Below are 22,270 nucleotides of genomic sequence, written 5' to 3'. Positions count from 1 at the left end.
CACCATGCTCAGATAATTTTTGTATTTTTAGTAGAGATGGGGTTTCACCATGTTGGCCAGGCTGGTCTCAAACTCCCAACCTCAAGTGATCCACCACCTTGGCCTCCCAAAGTGCTGAGATTACAGGTGTGAGCAAATGAGCCCAGCAACATTTTTTTCTTTTTGAGACAGAATCTTGCTCTATTACCTGGCCTGGAATACAGTGGCACCATCTCAGCTCACTGCAACTTCTGCCTCCTGTGTTCAAGAGATTTTCTGCCTCAGCCTCCTGAGTGGCTGGGACTATAGGCACGTGCTATCATGCCCAGCTAATTTTTGTAGAGACAGGGTTTTGCCATGTTGGCCAGGCTAGACTCGAACTCCTGGCATCAAGTTATTCACCCGCCTCTGCCTCCCAAGGTGTTAGGATTACAGGCGTAAGCCACTACACTGGGCGTCTTAAACTTCATTTTTTAAAAAAATCAGTATTTGGAGACAGAAAACCACCAACAGTATTACTGATGTATTCCAGCACAAGAAAAAATATTCTTCATTTCAAAATGTGAAAAACATAAAGCAAATAAGAGCTGAACTTCAATGCGCTATCACAACAGCAGCACCGTTGAGAAGAGGCGTAAGTGAAAGCTCCATATGGAAACAATTTAAGTCTGAAATTAAGCTGGGAGAACCCATCAACCATTTATTCACCTGACCTCTGTGATAAGATTTATTAATTTAAGACAAAAGTCAAAGCTGGCCGGGCCTGGTGGCTTATGTCAGTCCCCAGCACTTTGGGAGGCCCACGTGGGCGGATCACCCGAGGTCGGGAGTTTGAGATCAGCCTGACCAACATGGAGAAACCCCGTCTCTACTAAAAATACAAAATTAGCTGGGTGTGGTGGCGCATGCTTGTAATCCCAGCTACTCAGGAGGCTGAGGCAGGAGAATCGCTTGAACTCAGGAGGTGGAGGTTGCAGTGAGCCGAGATCACACCATTGTACTCCAGCCTGGGCAACAAGAGCAAAACTCTGTTAAAAAAAAAAAGTCAAGGCTGAACACGGTGACTCAAGCCTGTAATCACAGCACTTTGGGAGGCCAAGGCAGGCAGATTGCTTGAGCCCAGGAGTTTGAGACCAGCCTGGGCAACATAGCAAGACCCCATCTATTAAAAAAAAAAAAAAGCCAGGCATAGTTCCAGCTACTCTGGAGGCTGAGGTGGGAAGATCCCTTGAGGCTGGGAGGTGGAGGCTGCAGTGAGCCAAGATCACTATTACTGTACTCCAGTCTGGGTGACTGAGTGAGACCCTACCTCAAAATCATAATAAGACAAAAGTGTACATGACTAAGATCACAAAGGAATGAGCATTTATAAACTCTGACTTCAGAAGAATCTAGAATATTTTCATCAATGTAGAAAAGTAATCATTAGAAAAAAAAATTCCTCAGTAGCCCAAGGGGATCTAGATTACAAGATTTCCTCTGATCCTACACCAAATATTTCAGACAAATCAGTATCATGTGAATAAAAGATGCCATTCTAAAGAGTGCTGACTCTTGTGTGGGGTGTGTGGGTATGTTAGGGACAGGGAGCCAGTACATGCATCACCATTCATTAACAAATAGTCTACACAGAACCTCTAGATCACAGGTAAGGTGGGTTCCTAGGAGAAAAACATGTATTCATTATAGAGCTGAGTAACCCAATCCTCTAGGACAGCAATCCTGCCGCTCCCGAGCCAATATCCTTGCGCTTCCCATTTTAAAAAATAACAAAATTACAGCTTTGAGATACAATTCACATTCAACAAAATTCACTTTTAAAGTATACGATTCATTGCTTCTAAGTATATTCCAAGAGTTGTGCAACTTTTGTCACTATCTAGTTTTAGAGTATTTTTATCACCCTAAAAAGCAAAAAGCAACCCCGTACTCACTCCTCCCTCCTCTCAGGCTGGCTGCCACCAATCTATTGTCTGACCCTATGGATTTGCCTGTTCTGGACATCTCTCATAAATGGAATCGTAAGTTACGTGGTCTTTGTTTTGGCTTCTTCCATTTAGCCTAATGTTTTCAAGGTTTATCCATGCTGCAAGCTCAAAACTTCCTTCTTCTGCATCCAGCTGACCTAGTACTGATTGTTGAAGAGACTGTTCTTCTCTCATTGACTGGTCTTGGCTCCCTTGTTGAAAATAAAGGGAGATGGCCATAGATGCTTGTACTTTATTTCTGAAATCTCAATTCTACTTCACTGGTCTATATGTCCATCCTTATGCAAGTACTCGACTGTTGTAATTACTGTAGCTTTGTAGTAATTAGCTTTGTTTTAAAATTAAGAAGTGTGAGACCTCCCACTTTGGTTTTCCTTTTCAATACTATTTTAGCTATTCCCTCCCAGTTCCATATGAATTTGAGGACCAGCCTTTTAATTTCTGCAAAAAAGGGCTAGTGGCTTAGGGTCTCCCAGTCCATTTTCTTCTGAGAAATGCTGAACACTGGATCTGTAGGTTGCCACACTGCCATCTTCACAATATTCCATCTTCCAATCCATGAACACAGGGTGTCATTCCATTTCTGTTTAAGACTTCTTCAATTTCTTTCAGCAAAGTTTTATAGTTTTCAATATACACATCTAAACATACAGTGTACAAGTGTAAATTAGCCAGTGGACAAGGGAAGGGCTTTCTTTTTCTTTTTCTTTTTTGAGACAGAGTCTCGCACTGTTGCCCAGGCTATAGTGCAATGGTGCGATCTCGGCTCACTGCAACCTCCGCCTCCCAGGTTCAAGCGGTTCTTCTGCCTCAGCCTCCCGAGTAGCTGGATAGCTGGAATTACAGGCGCCTGCCACCACGTCCGGCTAATTTTTTGTATTTTTAGTAGAGATGAGGTTTCACTATGTTGGCCAGGCTGATCTCAAATGCCTGACCTCCCAAAGTGCTGGGATCACAGGCGTGAGCCACAGCACCCAGCCCGGAAAGGCTTTCTTGTTTAAGTTTATTACTAGGTATTTTGTTCTTTTGAGTGTTACTGTAAAAGAAATTTTCATTTCTTCATTGCCGGTGTACAAAATCACTAATTTTTTGTGTGCTGATCTTTTACCATGCAACTTTGCTGAATTCATTTATTAGCTCTAGCTGTGCGTACGTGTGCGCGTGCGTGTGTATTTTATAGCACTTTCTATATACAGAATCATGTCATGGGGCCCATTATTAAATGAAAATTAATTTGTATTTCATAATGGTCTAGTTCATGTTAGTTTCATAAAACATCATAAGACAAAATTACTTTAACAAATCCATGGTTTCAAAAAATGCACTTTATGCTTTAAAAACTAAATGGGAGGCAAAGCCCAACAATCCCTCAAGTGAATCTTATGAAAAGGATTAGAACTCTCAATTGGCAAACATATTTGTTGGCAACAGAAATCTCCTTAGATATCCTAAGGAGATATCCTGGTTACATCTAAATTCCTTCATGAATGTGTACAGTTCTCAGGAGTCAAAGTTGTTGTCAGAAGGCGTGGATTACTGCCATAGACGCTGCTTATAGTTACATAAACTTTTTTTTAAAGGCACGTTGAAACTCTGAGTTAACAGGTGAACATGAGAAAGAAAAAAGAAAACTCTTAAAACATCAATAGAGTAGGAGGGAAAGAAAAGCTGAAATCTCTAGGTTAAAAAAAAAAAAAGCAGAAATTCACCAGTAACATTTCTGAGAAATAAGAAAAATCTATTGGAAAAATCTGACAGGCATAATCAAAATAAAGAAAAAAAGATACAATATCAAAAAGCCAAATCTAATTGGATATTGTCAGAATGTGATTAAGAATAGGCTCACAACACTGTGCCTATAGTTAACAATACTGTATTCTACATGGAAAAATTTGATAAGAGGATAGATCTCATGTGAAGTGTTCCTAGCACAATTCTGTTTTTTAAAAGGGAATACACTTATAGTCGTAGAAATTTTCCTGTGTAGAAATAGAGAAAAAGTCAAAAGTCTTTGGCTATTCAGGAATATAAAATGTCCATCAAATTGTTATAATGAACTTTTATAAAGAAGCATTCATAATGTTCTTTATTAGTAGCTCTTGCCAGGCGGTGGCTCACGCCTGCAATCCCAGCACTTTGGGAGGCTGAGGCAGGCCGATCACCTGCGGTCGGGAGTTCGAGACCAGCCTGACCAACACGGAGAAACCCTGTCTGTACTAAAAATACAAAACTAGCTGGGTGTGGTGGCACATGCCTGTAATCCCAGCTACTCGAGAGGCTGAGGCAGGAGAATTGCTTGAACCCAGGAGGTGGAGGATGTAGTGAGCTGAGATTGCACTATTATACTCTAGCCTGGGCAACAAGAGTGAAACTTTGTCTCAAAAAAGAAAAAAAAAGAAAAAAAAAAAAGTAGTAGCTTTCTAACTCATTAATAGATATTTCTAGCAACTAATTTATGCAAATATCATGTTCTAAAACTTTATAAACTCCCAGAGGGCAATACTGATTTAAACTCGGCAATCTTAGATTTGAAACAGTAACATATTAAGAGAATATATAGCGATGAGAATATATTGAGATCATAAATAATTAAGCTCACTAATAATGATCCCCAACTAGATGGCTGGCAGTGTGGTGGGTGCTGCGATATAGAATGAGTAAAACAGATTTGTTCCTATCCTCAATGTTTATCTAATGGAGAAGACTGCTATTAAGTAATTATAAGTGTGAAGAATTTAGTTAAGGGAGAATCTCAGGATTCCAAGGGAACACAGAGCAAGAAGGAGTGGGGCATCCCTGAGCAATTTTCCTTTAAGTGGAGATGTGAAGAATGAGTGGCAGTCAGCCAAGCAGAGGGGAGAGAAAGCTCAAGAGAGAAAATTTTAGACAGAACAACATACGAGAAAGCTTAGTGTAGAAATAGGTAGAGTGGAGAGAGAACTGTAGAGTCCATAGCGAGGAAGACAGTGGAGCAAGACAAAGCCGGAAATTTCTCCAGAGCTCTGATGAGTCTGGTGACAGTTTTTTGTAAATGCCAACGTTTTCGGTAGCACTGTCACCTCCTCTGTCTGACTGGTAAATATCTTAGTGCTCATAGGAACATCAAGGTCAATATATTATGAATTTCATCTAATATACAGGCCCTTTTAATAAAAGGCATACTTATATCAAGGTGAAAGTGCCTACTTACAGTATCAAGTATTTCTTTGGTATGAGCTGCTGACAGGCAAAACCTGGCTCTGGACTCAATAATTGGGGTGGCAGGAAATCCAACCACGACGACACCGATGTTCCGCTTCAGCATCTCCCGTCCAAAGGCGCTGCAATGGAGAAAACAAGAAACAGAAACCAGGAGGAGTAAGAAAGCACTCATTACAGACGACTTGCTGTCCTCAGCGGAAAGCACTCATTACAGACGACTTGCTGTCCTCAGTGATTTAAACTTTTCGGTGATGCAGGCATTGGAGACTTCTAATAAGAGATTCTTTTAACTCCTTTTAAAGTTAAAATTGACAGCTCACAAATACTTTTAAAGTCAATCCTGAGGCAGTCTTCTCCTATATGGTGTCCTTCACAAAACTGAAATAACCAGCCTGGGCAACATGGCGAAATCCCGTCTCTACCAAAAATACAAAAATTAGCTGAGTGCGGTGGCATGCACCTGTAGTCCCAGCTACTCAGGAGGCTGAGGCATGAGCATCTCTTGAAGCCAGGAGGCAGAAGCTGTAGTGAGCCAGTATCACACCACTGAGCCTGAGCGATAGCCTGAGCAACAGAGCAAGATTCTGTCTCAAAAAAAAACAAAAAACAAAAAAAAACAGTGTCCCTGATACATAATAGTGGTTCAGAGGCTTCAAAATGAACCTGTATTTAATTAAAATCTGGTCCTTGAAATGTTAAGCTTGGCACTTTAACATGATTCCTCAAATTCTGAGGATTCTGCAGCTGTGGGGGATCTGCTATAACATGGCACATCTTTTCTTCTAGCAGAATGGCTGACTGGCATGACCTCTCCGGATCACGCATTTCTTTGATTGTCTTGGGAACAACACTGCTTCAGAATTCAGGGCTTCCTTTGGTGTCTGTAAGGCCAGTTCACCTGCTGGCTTCAACCGATTACTCAGACCACACAATTCGTGTTTCACAATCCCCCACCCCTACCAGAAGCCAAATTGGAGGCCTGTGGCCTTACTCCACATCTGTGTCTTGTCTAAATAACACATTCTAACTTTTATTTAATTTTGTCTACTAAATTATTTTATTTTATTATTATTATTTTTTTTAGTCTCTCACTGACGCCAGGTTGGAGTGCAGTGGTGCGATCTCGGCTCACCACAACCTCCACCTCCCGGGTTCTAGCAATTCTCCTGCCTCAGCCTCCTGAGTAGCTGGGATTACAGGTGTGCGCCACCACACCCAGATAATTTTTGTATTTTTAGTAGAGATGGGGTTTCACCATGTTGGCCAGGATGCTCTTGATCTCTTGACCTTGTGAGCCACTGCACCAGGCCCAAATTATGTTGTTCTTTGTCTTTTCCTCTTGTTGACCTCCCTTATGTTTTAACTTCTCCTTTAAGCTATTTACAGCATTTGTTTGAGAATTAAAAAATCTGGCCGGGCCAGTGGCTCGTGCCTGTAATCCCAGCATTTTGGGAGGCCGAGCTGGGCAGATCACCTGAAGTCAGGAGTTGGAGACTGGCCTGGCCAACATGGTGAAACTCCATCTCCACTAAAAAATACAAAGATTAGCCAGGTGTGGTGGCACACATCTGTAACCCAGCTACTGGGGAGGCTGAAGCACAAGATTTGCTTGAACCCAGGAGGTGGAGGTTGCAGTAAGCCAAGATTGCGCCACTGCACTCCAGCCTGGGCAATATAGATCCTGCACATTTGGCATTACATTAATGCCAGCTTTTCAGCCTTTTCTCACTCTCTGTAGTACCAGTACATCTTCCTCAACATACCTCCTTTGTGTCAGCATGAACCTGGGTGCCCTGTAACTTCAGCACAGGCTTCCAAACTGTCTAGTGCCTTATTCTAATTCTTCTTCACCTTCTCTAAATCTTTCCTAATTAAAGTATACACAGTCAGTTGCACCTATATAGAATAAAGGAGACACAGCCTTCTTTGAAGAGAGAGCTCTAGACTGAGTCCTTTGGATCTGATAACTCTTCGTGTTTGTTTATGAGAATTCCACTTAAAGAAGAATGAAGAAAATCCTTCTCCATACCCCCTCTGAAGCCATAATACTAACTACCCATATGGACTTCATGTTGAAACCCGAATTCCTCTTTTTCTCTCAGGGAGCACCTTTTCCTTACTTCCCTTTCATTTTCTTTGAATCACATTACTTCCAGGCTCCCTGATTTAATTTCCTCTCCCATATTCACTTCAGTAAACACTTACTGAGTGTCGGAGATTGTGGTGGACACGGGGGATTCAAAAATTTTAAAAAATTGCTCCTTCAATGAGTTCAAACTGGAGAAATGCTTTAAGATCCAGCTCAAAACTCACCCATCCAACAAGATGTACCTTTCTTACTGAGCCTGTACTCAGCAGGTCACTCCTTTATTCTATATCTTCAGGGCCACTTTGCATATAATAAAATTTGTTCAGTATAATTACTGTTCATTTGCTTTTCAAATGTCTTCTGGTTTCATTATATATCTGGACTTTTCAAATACATTGAAAGCTATCGTAGGGCAAGACTTTCCATTATGTATGCCTCGTACAAACCAAAGAAGCTGGTGTAATCTGCACACCTGGCAAGTATCCAGTAACACACTCTGATAAAACCTCTCTGACCTCATGGCCCATTGCTTCCCCTGGGGCACTATGCTCCAATTCTAGGGACTTCTTTGCTACTCTTAGGTCACCTAAGCAAGCTCGCTCCTGCATTGTGGCCTTTGCACAGATGCTTCTTTCTCCAATGGTTAACTGTCAGCTCCTTCAAATCTTCGCTCAGATGTCATTTTTCCTTCCCATGGAGGCTTACTTACCCTGACCACGCTATTTAATAGTGTTATCTGCCCGCCCACAGGGCACTCTCAACTCCCCATATAGGCCCTGCTCTATTTTTTTCCATAGCACTTGACACCTTCTAACATAGTACACAGTTCATTTATTATGTCTGTCTGACTGTTGCCCCCTACTAGACTGTAAGCTCCACAAGGACAGAGATGTTTGTATTTTGAAATCACTGAGCTATCCCAGGCCCCTAGAGAGTACATGAAACTCAAATGTTTAATGAAAGAAGAACAAATTAACATACCTAACAATTTGGAAGTCACTATTTGATCTATGGTATATAGATAAATGAAGGTTAACACAATAAGGACAAGACCATTTTCCCTAACAAAATACATAAGCCCTAGTCTCACATCACAGATAAGTATAAGGACAGACTAGTCTGTGATCTGCAACAAAACATACCCAATTTTGGCAGGCATGTAGAGCATCAAAGGCACTACTGGAGAGTCTTCATTTCCATAGATGATGAAGCCCATCTCTTTCAGGCGTCTCCTGAAATACCTGGTGTTTTCAGCTAACTGTTGTACACACTCTTTACCTGGAAAGTCATGGTGACAGAAAACAAAATAATATTAAGTAAAAAGGAATGGAAAAAAAGACAGCAATCTCCTCTATCTCCATTCTACCTCATCAGTTCTGTGTCGTTTTTTTCCATTTCACCATAAAATATTTTACACAGTAAACTGAAAGGACTATAAATGTAAAATGTCTCATTTTGTATTCTGTCATTCTACCTGTTAACAGCAGAAGTTATAATAACGTAAAAAACGTTTAATGGAGCGTTAGCATCCTCAAAGAATTTCAGCCATACCCCCTCACTGAGCACTCCACAAATCCCTTGACAGTAGCAGGGTATTTATGATTATCTTCATATGATAGGTCAGGAGACTCTCACCAAGGTGGTGACATGCCTACAGTTGCACAACAGTGTGTGCCACATTACAAGTAGCAAGTGGCACAGCTTCAACTAGAATTTACATCTTCTAACTTTAAGATTCATTCCAATCAACTGTGATGCAAATAAATTTTACACATCAGACCAGAGATGAAGCGATTTAGGCTTTCAAATTTTCATCTTCTGAGTTTTGTTTTGTTGTTTCCTTACAATTCTTTTTTTTTTTTTTGAGATGGCATCTCGCTCTGTTGCCCAGGCTGGAGTGCAATGACATGGTCTCAGCTCACTGCAATCTCTGCTTTCCGGGTTCAAGCGATTCTCCTGTCTCAGCTTCCTGAATAGCTGGGGTTACAGGCGCACACCACCACTTCCAGCTAATTTTTGTATTTTTAGTAGAGACAGGGTTTCGTCATGTTGGTCAGGCTGGTCTCGAACGCTTAACCTCAAGTGATCCGCCCACCCTGGACTCCCAAAGTGCTGGGATTATACACGTGAGCCACTGCGCCCGGCCTGTTTCCTTAAAATTCTTACCAGACAGCAGTAGCATATCTGTAATAGTATAAAATCCTATCTTTAACCCTACTGTGCTCATCTTCCCTAAAACACAAATGGATTAAAACGCACATTTCTGTAATTGCGAACTGACTAAATAATTGGGCAGGTTTTGACATTATGGTAAGTCAATCTTTGAAAAGATATCCAAATAATTGTTCTGTTAAACAGAGCAATGCAATAAATTTAAAAGATCCACTTGTAAAAGGCTAAGAACTATTTTAGAATCTTCTCAACCATAAATACTCATGAATAAAAAAGGCTGCAGTAATTTTCATATATAGATTATAAAATCAGCAATTTTTTTTTCTTTTGAGACGGAGTCTTGCTCTGTCTCCCAGGCTGGAGTGCAGTGGTGCAATCTCGGCTCACTGCAAGTTCCGCCTCCCGGGTTCACGCCATTCTCCTGCCTCAGCCTCCCGAGTAGCTGGGACTACAGGCGCCCACCACCTCGCCCGGCTAATTTTTTGTATTTTTAGTAGAGACGGGGTTTTACTGTGTTAGCCAGGATGGTCTCGATCTCCTGACCTTGTGATCTGCCCACCTCGGCCTCCTAAAGTGCTGGGATTACAGGCTTGAGCCACCGCGCCCGGCCAAAGTTCTTATTTTTAAAAATCCAAACATGATACATAAGTTCTTATGACAAATTAACCAGACATACAGATAGCTAACAAATGTCCTTAGAATTGGAATACTAACATATCCATCATTCATGGGAAGCTACTCTAGATAAGTTGGCCACAAATAAGTCAAAATTAATACTCTTTATGCAGGTAATTTCAAGTTGATCAGAGAAAAACACTCAAGCTTAGACTAGCCTCGTGTGAACACTGAAGAGCATCATTTATGTCATCGTTTAAGTTACAAAGAAGAAAGCAGACGTTAAAGTGTGTTACATTTAAGTATGTTGGGAACTGATGAGCCAAGTACCCTAATTTCCCCCTAGAAATATCAATACATGCTTAATCTGCATTTAGAAGATGAGACTCCTTTCAGTCATGGAGTACTAGAGACTGGATTTACCTTCCTGCTGTAAACAATAGGAAACTGGACAAAGTACATAAACAATGACTTTTAGACACTGAGCCACAGGGAGGGCCAGACTGCGTTGCCTGAAGGCAGGCCACAGGCTGCTGCACAGGGAAGGAGGGCCCAGTCTTGACAGCTGAGGACATCTGAGATTGGAGTGGAGAGCTGTCAGTTGAGATCAGAGCTGGGGAGGCTGCGGGGGCTAGAATTTGCTGGGCAGTGTACAGGAGCAGGGAGCGGGGGTGTGATGAGAGCGCTTTAGGATCTGCAGAGGGGTCCCTTTGAACTTTGGGAAGAGTACTGATTTGTATACACACGAAAAGAAGCTAGCAGAGGCTGGGGAAAAGATCCATCAGAAAGCAATAGGCCAAACGATTCCTGCACTCACATGGAGCTGGGAATAGTTTGTATTTTTATCCACCAAAATGTAAAGATCTTATAATATGTGGGTTATCTAACAGAGTCCTCAGAAGGGGACTCCACTCCTATCACCTTAGTAGTGGAGATAAATTAACCCTAGACTAAAAATTGGTCTGAACCCACCCTAACCTTAAAAGCAAGCCTTGCAAGGAACCTGTTGATTCCAGGAACAAAGTCCAACATTACCTAAAGGAAAACAACAAGATATAGAACCTACCAATGCAAAATTAACAATGTCCAACATATAATTTTAAAATTCTAGGCATTCAAAGAAACAGGAAAATATGACGTACAACCAGCGGAAAAGTCAGTTAATAAAAACCAACCAGAAATGACAGTGTTAGCAGATACGGATGTTAAAGGCCATTATAAATATGATCTATATGTTCAAAAAGGTAGAAGAAACATGAGGAGAGAAATATATGAAAAGGAACAAATGATTACTAAGGCAACAATGCTGATGAATCTCAAAACTTATATAACGTTCATTGAAATAACCCAGACGTGAGACTGCACACTGTATGAATTTGTTTGTATGAAACTCTAGGCCGGGCGCAGTGGCTCAAGCCTGTAATCCCAGCACTTTGGGAGGCCGAGATGGGCGGATCACGAGGTCAGGAGATCGAGACCATCCTGGCTAACACGGTGAAACCCCATCCCTAGTAAAAAATACAAAAAACTAGCTGGGCGAGGTGGCGGGCGCCTGTAGTCCCAGTTACTCGGGAGGCTGAGGCAGGAGAATGGCATAAACCCAGGAGGCGGAGCTTGCTGTGAGCTGAGATCGGGCCGCTGCACTCCAGCCTGGGCGACAGAGTGAGACTCCATCTCAAAAAAAAAAAAAAAAAAAGAAAGAAACTCTAAAAAGACATACTATAATGACAGAAAACAGATTCATGGTTGCCAGAAAGTATGGGAAGGGGGCTAATAGCAAAGGGGCAGGAGGGAACTTTCAGGAGAGATGATGAAAATATTCTAACCTTGATTGTGGCATGGTTATAAGATTGGATACATGGAGCTGGGTGCAGTGACTCACGCCTGTAATCCCAGCACTTTGGGAGGCCGAGGCAGGTGGATCATCTGAACTCAGGACTTTGAGACCAGCCTGGCCAATGTAGCAAAAACCGATCTCTACTAAAAGCGCAAAAATTAGCCAGGTGTGGTGGCGGGCGCCTGTAATCCCAGCTACTAGGGAGGTTGAGGCAGGAGAATTGCTTGAACCTGGGAGGTGGAGGTTGCAGTAAGCTGAGATCGCGCCACTGCACTCCAGTCTGGGTGACAGAGGGAGACTCTGTCTCAAATAAAATAAAATAAAATAAATAAAATATAAAATAAAATAAAATAAAATATAAAAAGACTGGATATATGTCAAAACTCAGGGAATTTATTAGTTTAGTGTACATTAACTTTTTCTGCATCCAACTGACCATTTTGCAACTCACCACTTTTTTTTTTCCTTTTCTTTTTTGAGACAAGGTCTTACCATGTCATCCAGGCTGGAGGGCAGAGGCACAATCTTGACTCACTGCAACCTCTGTCTCCCGGGCTCAAGGGATCCTTCTGCCTTATTCTCCCGAAGCTAAGCCTACAGGTGTGCATCAACACACCCGGCTAATTTCTTGTTTTATTTTTTGTAGAGATGAAATTTCACCATTGTTACCTAGGCTGGTCTGGATGTCCTGGGCTCAAGTGATCCACCTGCCTGACCTCCCAAAGTGCTGGGATTACAGGTGTGAGCCACCATGCCGCCCAGCCATCACCTTTTAAAAAATCACAAACCTTTTAGCTATCTAATCACAAATTAACTAGCCTCTGTTAAAAAAAAAAAAAAAAGTTTTTCAAACTAAAAATGGAACTACCATACAATCCAGCAATCCCACTACTGCTGTTTATCCAAATAAAAGGAAATCAGTGTATGAAAGGGATATGTGCACAGCTATATTTACTGCAACACTATTCACAATAGCCACGATACGGAATCAATCTAAGTATCAGCAGATGAATGGATAAAGAAAATGTGGCAGATACACACAACAGGATACTATCCAGCCATGAAAAGAATGAAATGCTGCCATTTGCGCAACATGGATGGCACTGAAGGTCATGATGTTAAGCGAAATGAGCCAGGCACAGAAAGACCCACGTCGCATGTTCTGACTCATGTGGGAGCTAAAAAAGTTGATCTCGCGGAGGTAGAGAGTAGAACAGTGGTTACCAGAGGCTGGGAAGGGTAGGGAAAGGGGGATTGAAGAGAGGTTGGTTAATGGGTACAAACATATAGTTAAATAGGAGGAATAAATTATAGCATTTGATAGCACAGGATGACTACAGTTAACAATAGTTTACCGTGTATTTCAAAATAGCTAGAAGAGCTGAAATGTTCTAAACACAAAGAAATAATAAATGTTTGAGGTGATGCATATCCTAAATACTTGATTTGATCAGAGTATTTGATACTGTATGCACGTATCAAAATATCGTATGTACCCCATAAATATTATTATGTACCAATTTTTAAAAAAGGAAAGCCAGGCACAGTGATGTGATTCTGGCTACTTGGGTGGCTGAGGCAGGAGGATCTCTGGAGTCAGAAGTTCGGTGCTGTAGTGAGCTATGATTGCACCTGTAAACAGCCACTGCACTCCAGCCTTGGTAACATAGTGAGACTCTTGTCACTTTCGAAAAATGAGCCAGGCACAGTGGCTCATGCCTGTAATCCCAGCACTTCGGGAGGCCAAGGCGGGTGGATCACCTGAGGTCAGGAGTTTGAGACTAGCCTGACCAAATGGAGAAGTTCCGTCTCTACTAAAAATACAAAATTAGCCAGGCATGGTGGCACATGCTTGTAATCCCAGCTACTCGGGAGGCTGAGGCAGGAGAATCTCTTGAACCTGGTAGGCAAAGTTTGCCGTGAGCTGAGATCGCGCCATTGTACTCCAGCCTGGGCAATAAGAGCAAAACTCCATCTCGAAAAAAAAAAAAAAGAAAAATTAAAAAAAATTTAAAAAGGGTTGGGCTCGGTGGCTCACGCCTGTAATTCCAGCACTTTGGGAGGCTGAGGCGGGCAGATCACGAGGTCAGGAGATTGAGACCATCCTGGCTAACATGGTGAAACCCCGTCTCTACTAAAAATACAAAAACAAAATTAGCTGGGCGTGGTGGCGGGTGCCTGTAGCCCCAGCTACTCGGGAGGCTGAGGCGAGAGAATGGCGTGAACCCAGGAGGCGGAGCTTGCAGTGAGCCGAGATTATGCCACTGCACTCCAGCCTGGGTGACAGAGTGAGACTCCATCTCAAGTAAATAAATAAATAAATAAATAAATAAATAAATAAATAAATAAATAAAGTGGTCTGTTATCCTTTAAAATTGCTAGGCCTAACCATCAAACTGCCAATATGCTACCATTTTTGACCTTAAAACAGGCAATTTCTTATAGTTTAACCTATTAATTTCAAAGAGAGTAACAGGAAAATAAAAGTAGTAAAATAAATGTAGACAAATCAGTAAGCCCTGGCATTTACACACATTAGAAAATAGTTATCCCTTGCTCTTGAAGTGAAACTGAATCTTAACAGACAACAGTTACCTACTTTGACTTGAATATCATATAAAATACCAGTTAATATTTATGCAAGAAGACCAATTGCTATTTAACGCCAATCTAGTAGCTCAGTCCTAACGATTTTTCACTGCAGAGTTTCAGCAAGTATCTGCTCTAATACAGACTTGAAACAAAGAAGAAAGTTTCGCATTGTTTAAAAAAGTACTAACTCTTAAAAGGTTTTTATCTTTGGCTCAGAAAGAACACAGATGGAAATATAAGAGGTCAGAATTCTTTCCTACTTTTCAAACATAAATCTTTACTTTTAAGGGTGATAAAAAGCATAAAAGCAATTTGGAGGAGAAAAATCTGTACTGACTCTTGAACTTTACAAATAAACTTCAGTGTGTGGCTGTCCTTTTGGACTTCTTCAATATGGTTTGTTAGACTAAAACTATTTTTAGGAACTCTACTGTAAAAAATCTACAGCTTGGCATGGAAGAGAGAGAGAAAAGTAAATATGTAGTTAATTTCTTGGAAAATGCAGATAACCTTAATAGGTCATTTTTACTCTTCAACCTCTTTACAATAAATTTTATTCTCAGGAAGGAAGGAACAGATACAAAAGATCAACAGGCTGTAACAACATCATTAGATTATTTAGTTCTTTTTTTTTTCCAACAGAATCTCACTGTCACCCAGGCTGGAGTGCAGTGGCGTGCTCTTGGCTCACTGCCAGCTCCATCTCCTGGGTTCATGCCATTCTCCTGCCTCAGCCTCCCGAGTAGCTGGGACTACAGAAATCCACCACCATATCCGGCTAATTTTCTGTATTTTTAGTAGAGATGGGGTTTCACCATGTTAGCCAGGATGGTCTCAATCTCCTGACCTCATGATCCACCCACCTTGGCCTCCCAAAGTGCTGAGATTACAGGCGTGAGCCACCACACCCGGCCTCTTTTTTTTTTTTAAATTGAGACGGGGTGTCACTCTGTTGCCCAGGCTGGAGTGCAGTGGTGTGATCTCAGCTCACTGCAATCTCTGCCTCCCAGGCTCAAGCGATTCTCCTGCCTCAGCTTCCTGAGTAGCTGGGATTACAGGCACACACCACCATGCCTGGCTAATTTTTTGTATTTTTAGTAGAGACAGGGCTTCACTTTGTTGGCCAGGCTGGTCTTGAACTCCTGACATCAAGTGATCCATCGCATCCGGCCTAGATTTAGTTCTTTTAAGGAACTAGAAGGCCTTAAAAAGGATGGAGGGTAGAGGTTGAAGGAGCACCACAATTATCTACCTACTAGTCACCACTAGATATTGATAATCTTCAATCATGTTTACAAAACAGAGTTAGATTTAGAGAACTATCTTTATTAATCACTGCCAAACAGATTTAAGGTGTAGCCATTCCATTTCAGTTATTTTTAAAAGGAATAGTTTATCAAGTCTTAATCCAAATTTCTCAAGATTCTCAGCCATGCATATAATCTTAAGGTTAGAAGGAACTACTATAGTATTACTGAAATAAACTCCACACGCCCTCCTAGACAGGTATCACTTAGAACACACAGTGTTCTATACATTTTCTGTATGCTCAAAACTTTTTTTTTTTTTTTTTTGGAAACTAGGAAAAGGTCCGTGTAATAAAGTAAGAGATATAAACGCAGCAGACATTTTTGTCTTAAACTAGTACTATTTAGCATTATACTTCAAAGAATAGAGCGTGTACTCGCCTGCTTAAGTAGTAATATGATTTCCAGTTTAGCTGATGAGCTTTTATACAACTTACATCATAACTAACAAAAACATGTTTGAGCCTGTGGCTTCAAAAATAACATTTCTGGTGTTAACTGAAATCTTTCAAAATAAAGGACACAAATATTAAGGATGTTCGCCAGAGCTGATCCCCTAACTCATATTATACTTCATTACACAGCTCCTAATCTTAGATTTTCTGAATATGCTGATATCATCTGTCTTCCAGGGGAAAATAAAATCACTGCTACTCCTCCAACTTATACTTTCCAATTAATTACGGTGCACTGAAAGAGTTAGACATCGAAGAACTTCCCCGTCCCTCTTTTCTTCTTTTTTTTTTGAGATGGAGTTTCGCTCTTGTTGCCCAGATAGGAGTGCAATGGCGCAATCTTGGCTCACTGCAACCTCCGCCTCCTGGGTTCAGGCAATTCTCCTGCCTCAGCCTCCCAAGTAGCTGGGATTACAGGCATGTACCACCACGCCTGGCTAATTTTGTATTTTTAGTAGAGACGGGGTTTCTCCATGTTGGTCAGGCTGGTCTCAAACTCCTGACCTCAGGTGATCTGCCCGCCTCAGCCTCCCAAAGTGCTGGGATTACAGGCTTGAGCCACGACACCCAGCACCCCTCCTTTTCTTCTTAAAGGTTATATTCTCAAAGCAGGTAAAAGTTTTCTATACCAGTTCAGGGTCCCACAAACAGATAGCTCCAAGAATGGTTTCAATTAGTTTTCAGCATTAACTAGGAATTACAGACATAAAGCAGACTAAAATATGGAAAAATATTACCCATCATCTAGCTCTAATATATAATCTAACAGCAAACCGAGGCTGTTTCACATCTCTCTCATTTAATAATTTATTATAAGAATTGAAGCTGTCAACCTTTTACTTTAACCATCTGTTTCAAAGGTCTTATTTTTGTTGTTTTTTTGTTTGCTTTTTGAGACAGAGTCTCACTCTTGTCGCCCAGGCTGGTGTGCAATGGTGCGATCTCGGCTCACTGCAACCTCTGCCTCCCGGGTTCAAGAGATTCTCCTGCCTCAGCCTCCTGAGTAGTTGAGATTATAGGCACCCGCCACCACACCCGGCTAATTTTTTTGTATTTTTAATAGAAACAGGGTTTCACCATGTTGGCCAGGCTGGTCTTGAACTCCTGATCTCAAGTGATCCGCCTGCCTCAGCCTCCCAAAATGCTGGGATTACAGGCATGAGTCACCGTGCCCAGACTTATTTTTGTTATTTAGAATTATATACCTTTTCTCATATTTAATTTGGTTGGATTATACTATAGAGAGAGAAGGAACACATTCCATTCCTGTGATGTTTCTCTTTGAAAACTTTTTTTTTTTACAAATATGCCTTTTCTAGGACAGTTGAAACCAGGACATGACAAAGTATATAGAAATACACTTACATAACCTTGATGTTTAACTTCGCCTGTGTTGTGTGTCCATATTGAAATCTAAAACTGGAACTTATATCTTAAAGACCTCTTATACAAGTGTTTATAACATCAGATAAGTCAAAGCAAACTATATTTTCAAAGGCTATTACTAAAGTAATTATGGAAGTTCTTAGTACTGACTCCCTTTAAGCAAAGTGAGTAAAGAAAATAGAAAGCACAGTGCTAGGCCCAATTAATGTTTGCTCTTTTCACTTTTTCCAGGAAAGCAATTTCTTTTCTTTTTTTTTTTTTTTTTTGCGACAGAGTCACTCTGTCGCCCAGGCTGGAGTGCAGTGGTGCAATGTTCACCCACCGCAACCTCCATCTCCTGGATTCAAGAGATTCTCGTGCCTCAGCCTCCCAAGTAGCTGGGATTACAGATGTGTACTACCATGCCTGGCTAATTTTTTATTTTTGGTAGAGATGGGTTTTCACCATGTTGGCCAGGCTGGTCTCAAACTCCTGGGCTAATGTGATCCATCTGTCTTGGCCTCCCAAAGTTCTGGGATTATAGGCGTGAGCCACCTTGCCTGGCCCAGTAAAGCAATTTCTAAACAGGGGACTATTACATTTTGCTTTGGTTACTACATCTCTAAATATGACTAAGTCAACTACTAGCCTGCCTTATCTCCTGATAAGATGGTACTTTATAGTCTATCATAAACAAAATAATATGTTGATTTATACTAATTTAAATTAAGCATTCTTTTGCATTTATGGTGCTACAGTTAACTCCACAAGTTAGAACAACAGCTTAATCTCATCTTAACTGGAGGTATCTTGGACTTACGTGGAGGAGGAGATAGGAGTGACTGTTATTACATCATTTCCAAGAACTCCAAATAGTGTGCATATTAGAAAATCTCAGATGAAATCAAGGTAACACTTTCAAAAAAAGATTACCAAACCTAGGCTAAAAACATTTCAAATTTCTATCATGCTCAACATTTAAACCACAGGATCCTTTTTTTTTTTTCTAATTTTATTTATTTATTTATTTTGAGATGGAGTCTTGCTCTGTTGCCCAGACTGGAGTACAGTGGCATGATCTCAGTTCACTGCAACCTCCACCTCCCAGGTTCAAGCGATTCTCGGGCCTCAGCCTCCTGAGTAGCTGGGATTACTGCCAAGCTGGTGCATGCCACCAGGCTTGGCTAATTTTTGTATTTTTAATAGAGGCAGGGTTTTGCCACATTAGCCAGGCTGGTCTCGAACTCCTGACCTCAAGTGATCCACCCACCTCGGGCTCCCAAAGTGCTGGGATTACAGGTGTGAGCCACCAGGCCTAAACCACAAGATCTTTCAATACACCATATAAGTAACTTCTGAGAGGAAGAACAGACTTAGTAGGCTTTTCCACCTCTCCCTTTTAGAAACAAGGCATATTTAAGAGTTATGTTACAGCTAAGAAACTAAACTGATGCCCAGTGAGGTTACATATCTTAAAGTAGAGAAACCAAGACTTGACTCCCTGGTTCTTCTGGTTTCAAAGACTAGACTCTTAATCATGACTCAATGATGTACTCTAGCTCCTGTATTGCTAGGATTGACTAAAAGGGGATGTTAAGTACTTAACATAGGAATTTAGAAGAGGAACAAGTGAGAAACTTGGTTTCATTACAAATAATCGACAATGCCTGTTGGCTCACCCTGTTGAGACTCATCTACCTACTGTGAATTCTTCCCTAACACTGCCTCCGCTACATCACACTGCTTCTCCTTCACTCTCCAGCTCTACTACATCGTGCAGCATCCCAGGGAAAGAGGTGGTGCCCACAGATTTCCTTCCATCCTGCATTCTCCTTCCCCATTTTAATCTAGGATTTCTGCCATCCTGCATGTTCAAAAGAGGGCACCCTGCAAAATTTCAGTCAACCATTTCCAGTGTTTCTCAGTAAGGTTGCTGTTGGCATTTTGGGCAGGACAGTTCTTGGTTGTTTAGGCTGTTTAGTGCCTTGCACAACATTTCGCATGATTGGCCTCTGGGCTGTGCATGCCAATAGTGCCACAGCAATCTAGTCTGTGACCAAAAATACCTCTAGACTATTCCACATGCTTCTCAGGAAGACGGTAGTCTTCCTGGTTGACTGAGAACTACCATAGGCCCTGAAAGTTATTTCCTCACAGGGACTATGACTTTCTTCTTTTTTTTTTTTTTGATGATGGAGTTTTGCTCTTGTTGCCCAAGCTAGAGTGCAATGGCGCGATCTCAGCCCACCACAACCTCCACCTCCTGGGTTCAAACGATTCTCCTCCCTCAGCCTCCTGAGTAGCTGGGATTAAGGCATGCGCCACCATGCCCAGCTAATTTTGTATTTTTAGTGGAGACGGGGTTTCTCCATGTTGGTCAGGCTGGTCTTGAACTCCTGATCTCAGGTGATCCGCCCACCTTGGCCTCCCAAAGTGCTGGGATTATAGGCATGAGCCACTGCACCTAGCCTGGAATGTTTTATACTGCAATCTGGGTGGTGATTAGATGAGTATATTTATTTATGAAAATTGTAAGTCTAAGATCTGTACACTTCATTGTATGAATGTCAATACTTCAATAAGAATAAAAATAAAATTTTAAATACTTGGAAAATCACCCAAAGTTAAACAAAAATGGAATTGAGGTTAAATTTCTCATCTCTCTATTCAAGATTTTAAATAGAGCCAACTACTACTTAATAATACCGCTTTTACTAAACAACAACAACAACAACAAAACAGAACCATCTAAATAGTACAGGTGTGGGCTTGGGAACTCTCCTCTTAGCCTTCGGTTTTAAGACAAATCTGGAAAAATACTCAAATTTTTGGTGCTGGGTATTTCAGGAATTTGTAAGGTGGGGTAAGTGTTAGGAAAACAGCACTTCAAACTTAAATGTCCTGAGGCGAGAAATGAAAGCTGGCCTTCCTTTCTTTCCTTTTCTCTCTTTAAATGCTCATGTGAATGAATACACAGAATAGAAAATCCCGGTAATAAAAATATTCATTTTTTATCTGTGCATTTGCTTTGATTCCCACGAAGACATTTTCCCTAGATATTTTGCTATTAGATTTTTCTTCTGTATACCCTGCCAAGATGGGGAGGCTGATGGACAGCTGGCACAAAAAATTAGCAACTTAATATAAAAATCTGATTCTGACTGCCTTTTTTGGAGGGCTACCGGACAATTGAAATTATGAGGGTACAATGGAGTACAAAATTATTCAGCAAAGAAAAAGTTAAAATGACACCACCATAGTAGCAAAGCATGAACAAATGCTTCATGTTAACAGAAAAGGTCGATTTCAGATTAAAAAATGTAAATGTCAGCTGGGCACAGTGGCTCACGCCTGCAATCCCAGCACTTTGGGAGGCCGAAGTGAGTAGATCACCTGAGGTCTGGAGTTTGAGACCAGCGTGACCAACATGGTGAAACCCCGTCTCTACTAAAAAAATGCAAAAGTTAGCCGGGCATGGTGGTATGCGCCCGGAGCTCCAGCTACTTGGGAGGCTTAGTCAGAAGAACTGCTTGAACCCGGGAGGCAGAGGTTGCAGTAAGCCAAGACTGTGCCATTGCACTCCAGCATGGGGGACAAGAGCGAAACTCTGTCACAAAAAAAAAAAAAAAAGAAAAGCAAATGTCTCTGGGTGAGTATAACAGCAACGTATAACAAAGTCCTCCTAACACAGTTTTTGTAGAAATAATATGCTCTCTAGGATGACTGGAATCTGAAATTCTGAAAAGCAAATATGGTAATATTGACAAAGTAATAATTTCTCAGGACCTAACACCTTTACTAAATTAGAATGTTTGACTTTCATTTTAAAAGCGGCGAAGCTGAGCAGGGAGTGTACACGCAAGCAGACAGTTTCGGGAAGGCTGGACTTGTACCAGGGCTTATGGTGTTCCTGAGCTAAATAAACCTAGGTAAACAGACCATTCTTTATGTGTGCAAGCACGTCCTTTAACAGTAAGAACTGCTGGGATTCCTGACTCAATTTATTGAGGAAATCAGATTTCCAAAAGTAATTTTTACTTCTTTCAAGAAAGGGGAAGTGGGTTGGGCAAATGAACGTTTAGATTTGATACCAAAAGTAACAAAAAATATTCCTAAGTCTCTAGGGTTTGCTGGTGCCAACTGAGTTTTAAATTCCCATTATAACCTCTACTTTCTTTCAGAATAAATATGGGCTGTGCACAGTGGCTCATGCCTGTAATCCCAGCACTTTTGGGAGGCCGAGGCGGGAGGATCGCTTGAGCCCAGGAGTTCAAGACCAGCCTGGGCAACATGGTGAAACCCCCCCATCTTTACAAAAAATACAAAAATTAGCTAGGCGTGGTGATGCACACCTATGGTCCCAGCTACCTGGGAGGCTGAGGTGGGAAGACTGCTAGACCCTAGAGCCTGGGTGGTGGAGGTAGCAATGAGCTGAGAGCATGCCACTGCACTACAGCCTGGGCGACAGAATGAGTCTCTCTCTCTCATGCGTGCGCGCGCGCGTACACACACACACACACACACACACACACACACACACACATGCATATCTATAAAAACTCTCAAAGGGAACATGTAAATTTGTTCCACTTCATATTATTTACTCCATATAAATAACAGGTTTCATCAAATTCAATATTACCAATTTTTTAACAAGTGCTCATTTTGAG

General features: G+C 41.4%; 1 protein-coding gene across 1 annotated transcript in view; it reads right to left on the bottom strand.

The window, feature by feature from the left end:
• SPTLC2 (serine palmitoyltransferase long chain base subunit 2) overlaps nucleotides 1–22,270 on the bottom strand; it is a 109,666-nt gene that overhangs the window by 6,892 nt on the left and 80,504 nt on the right. The window contains exons 10-11 of the mRNA XM_023184946.2: nucleotides 8,400–8,535; nucleotides 5,158–5,287 (exon numbers count right to left, since the gene is read on the bottom strand). Of these exons, the coding sequence (XP_023040714.1) occupies nucleotides 5,158–5,287; nucleotides 8,400–8,535 (266 nt within the window). The remainder of the gene's footprint in view (nucleotides 1–5,157; nucleotides 5,288–8,399; nucleotides 8,536–22,270) is intronic.

Source organism: Piliocolobus tephrosceles, chromosome 6 (genome assembly GCF_002776525.5).
Source record: "Piliocolobus tephrosceles isolate RC106 chromosome 6, ASM277652v3, whole genome shotgun sequence".
NCBI lineage: Eukaryota > Metazoa > Chordata > Mammalia > Primates > Cercopithecidae > Piliocolobus > Piliocolobus tephrosceles.
Note: the sequence above shows the minus strand (reverse complement) of the source record. Positions and strands in the feature narration are given on the sequence as shown.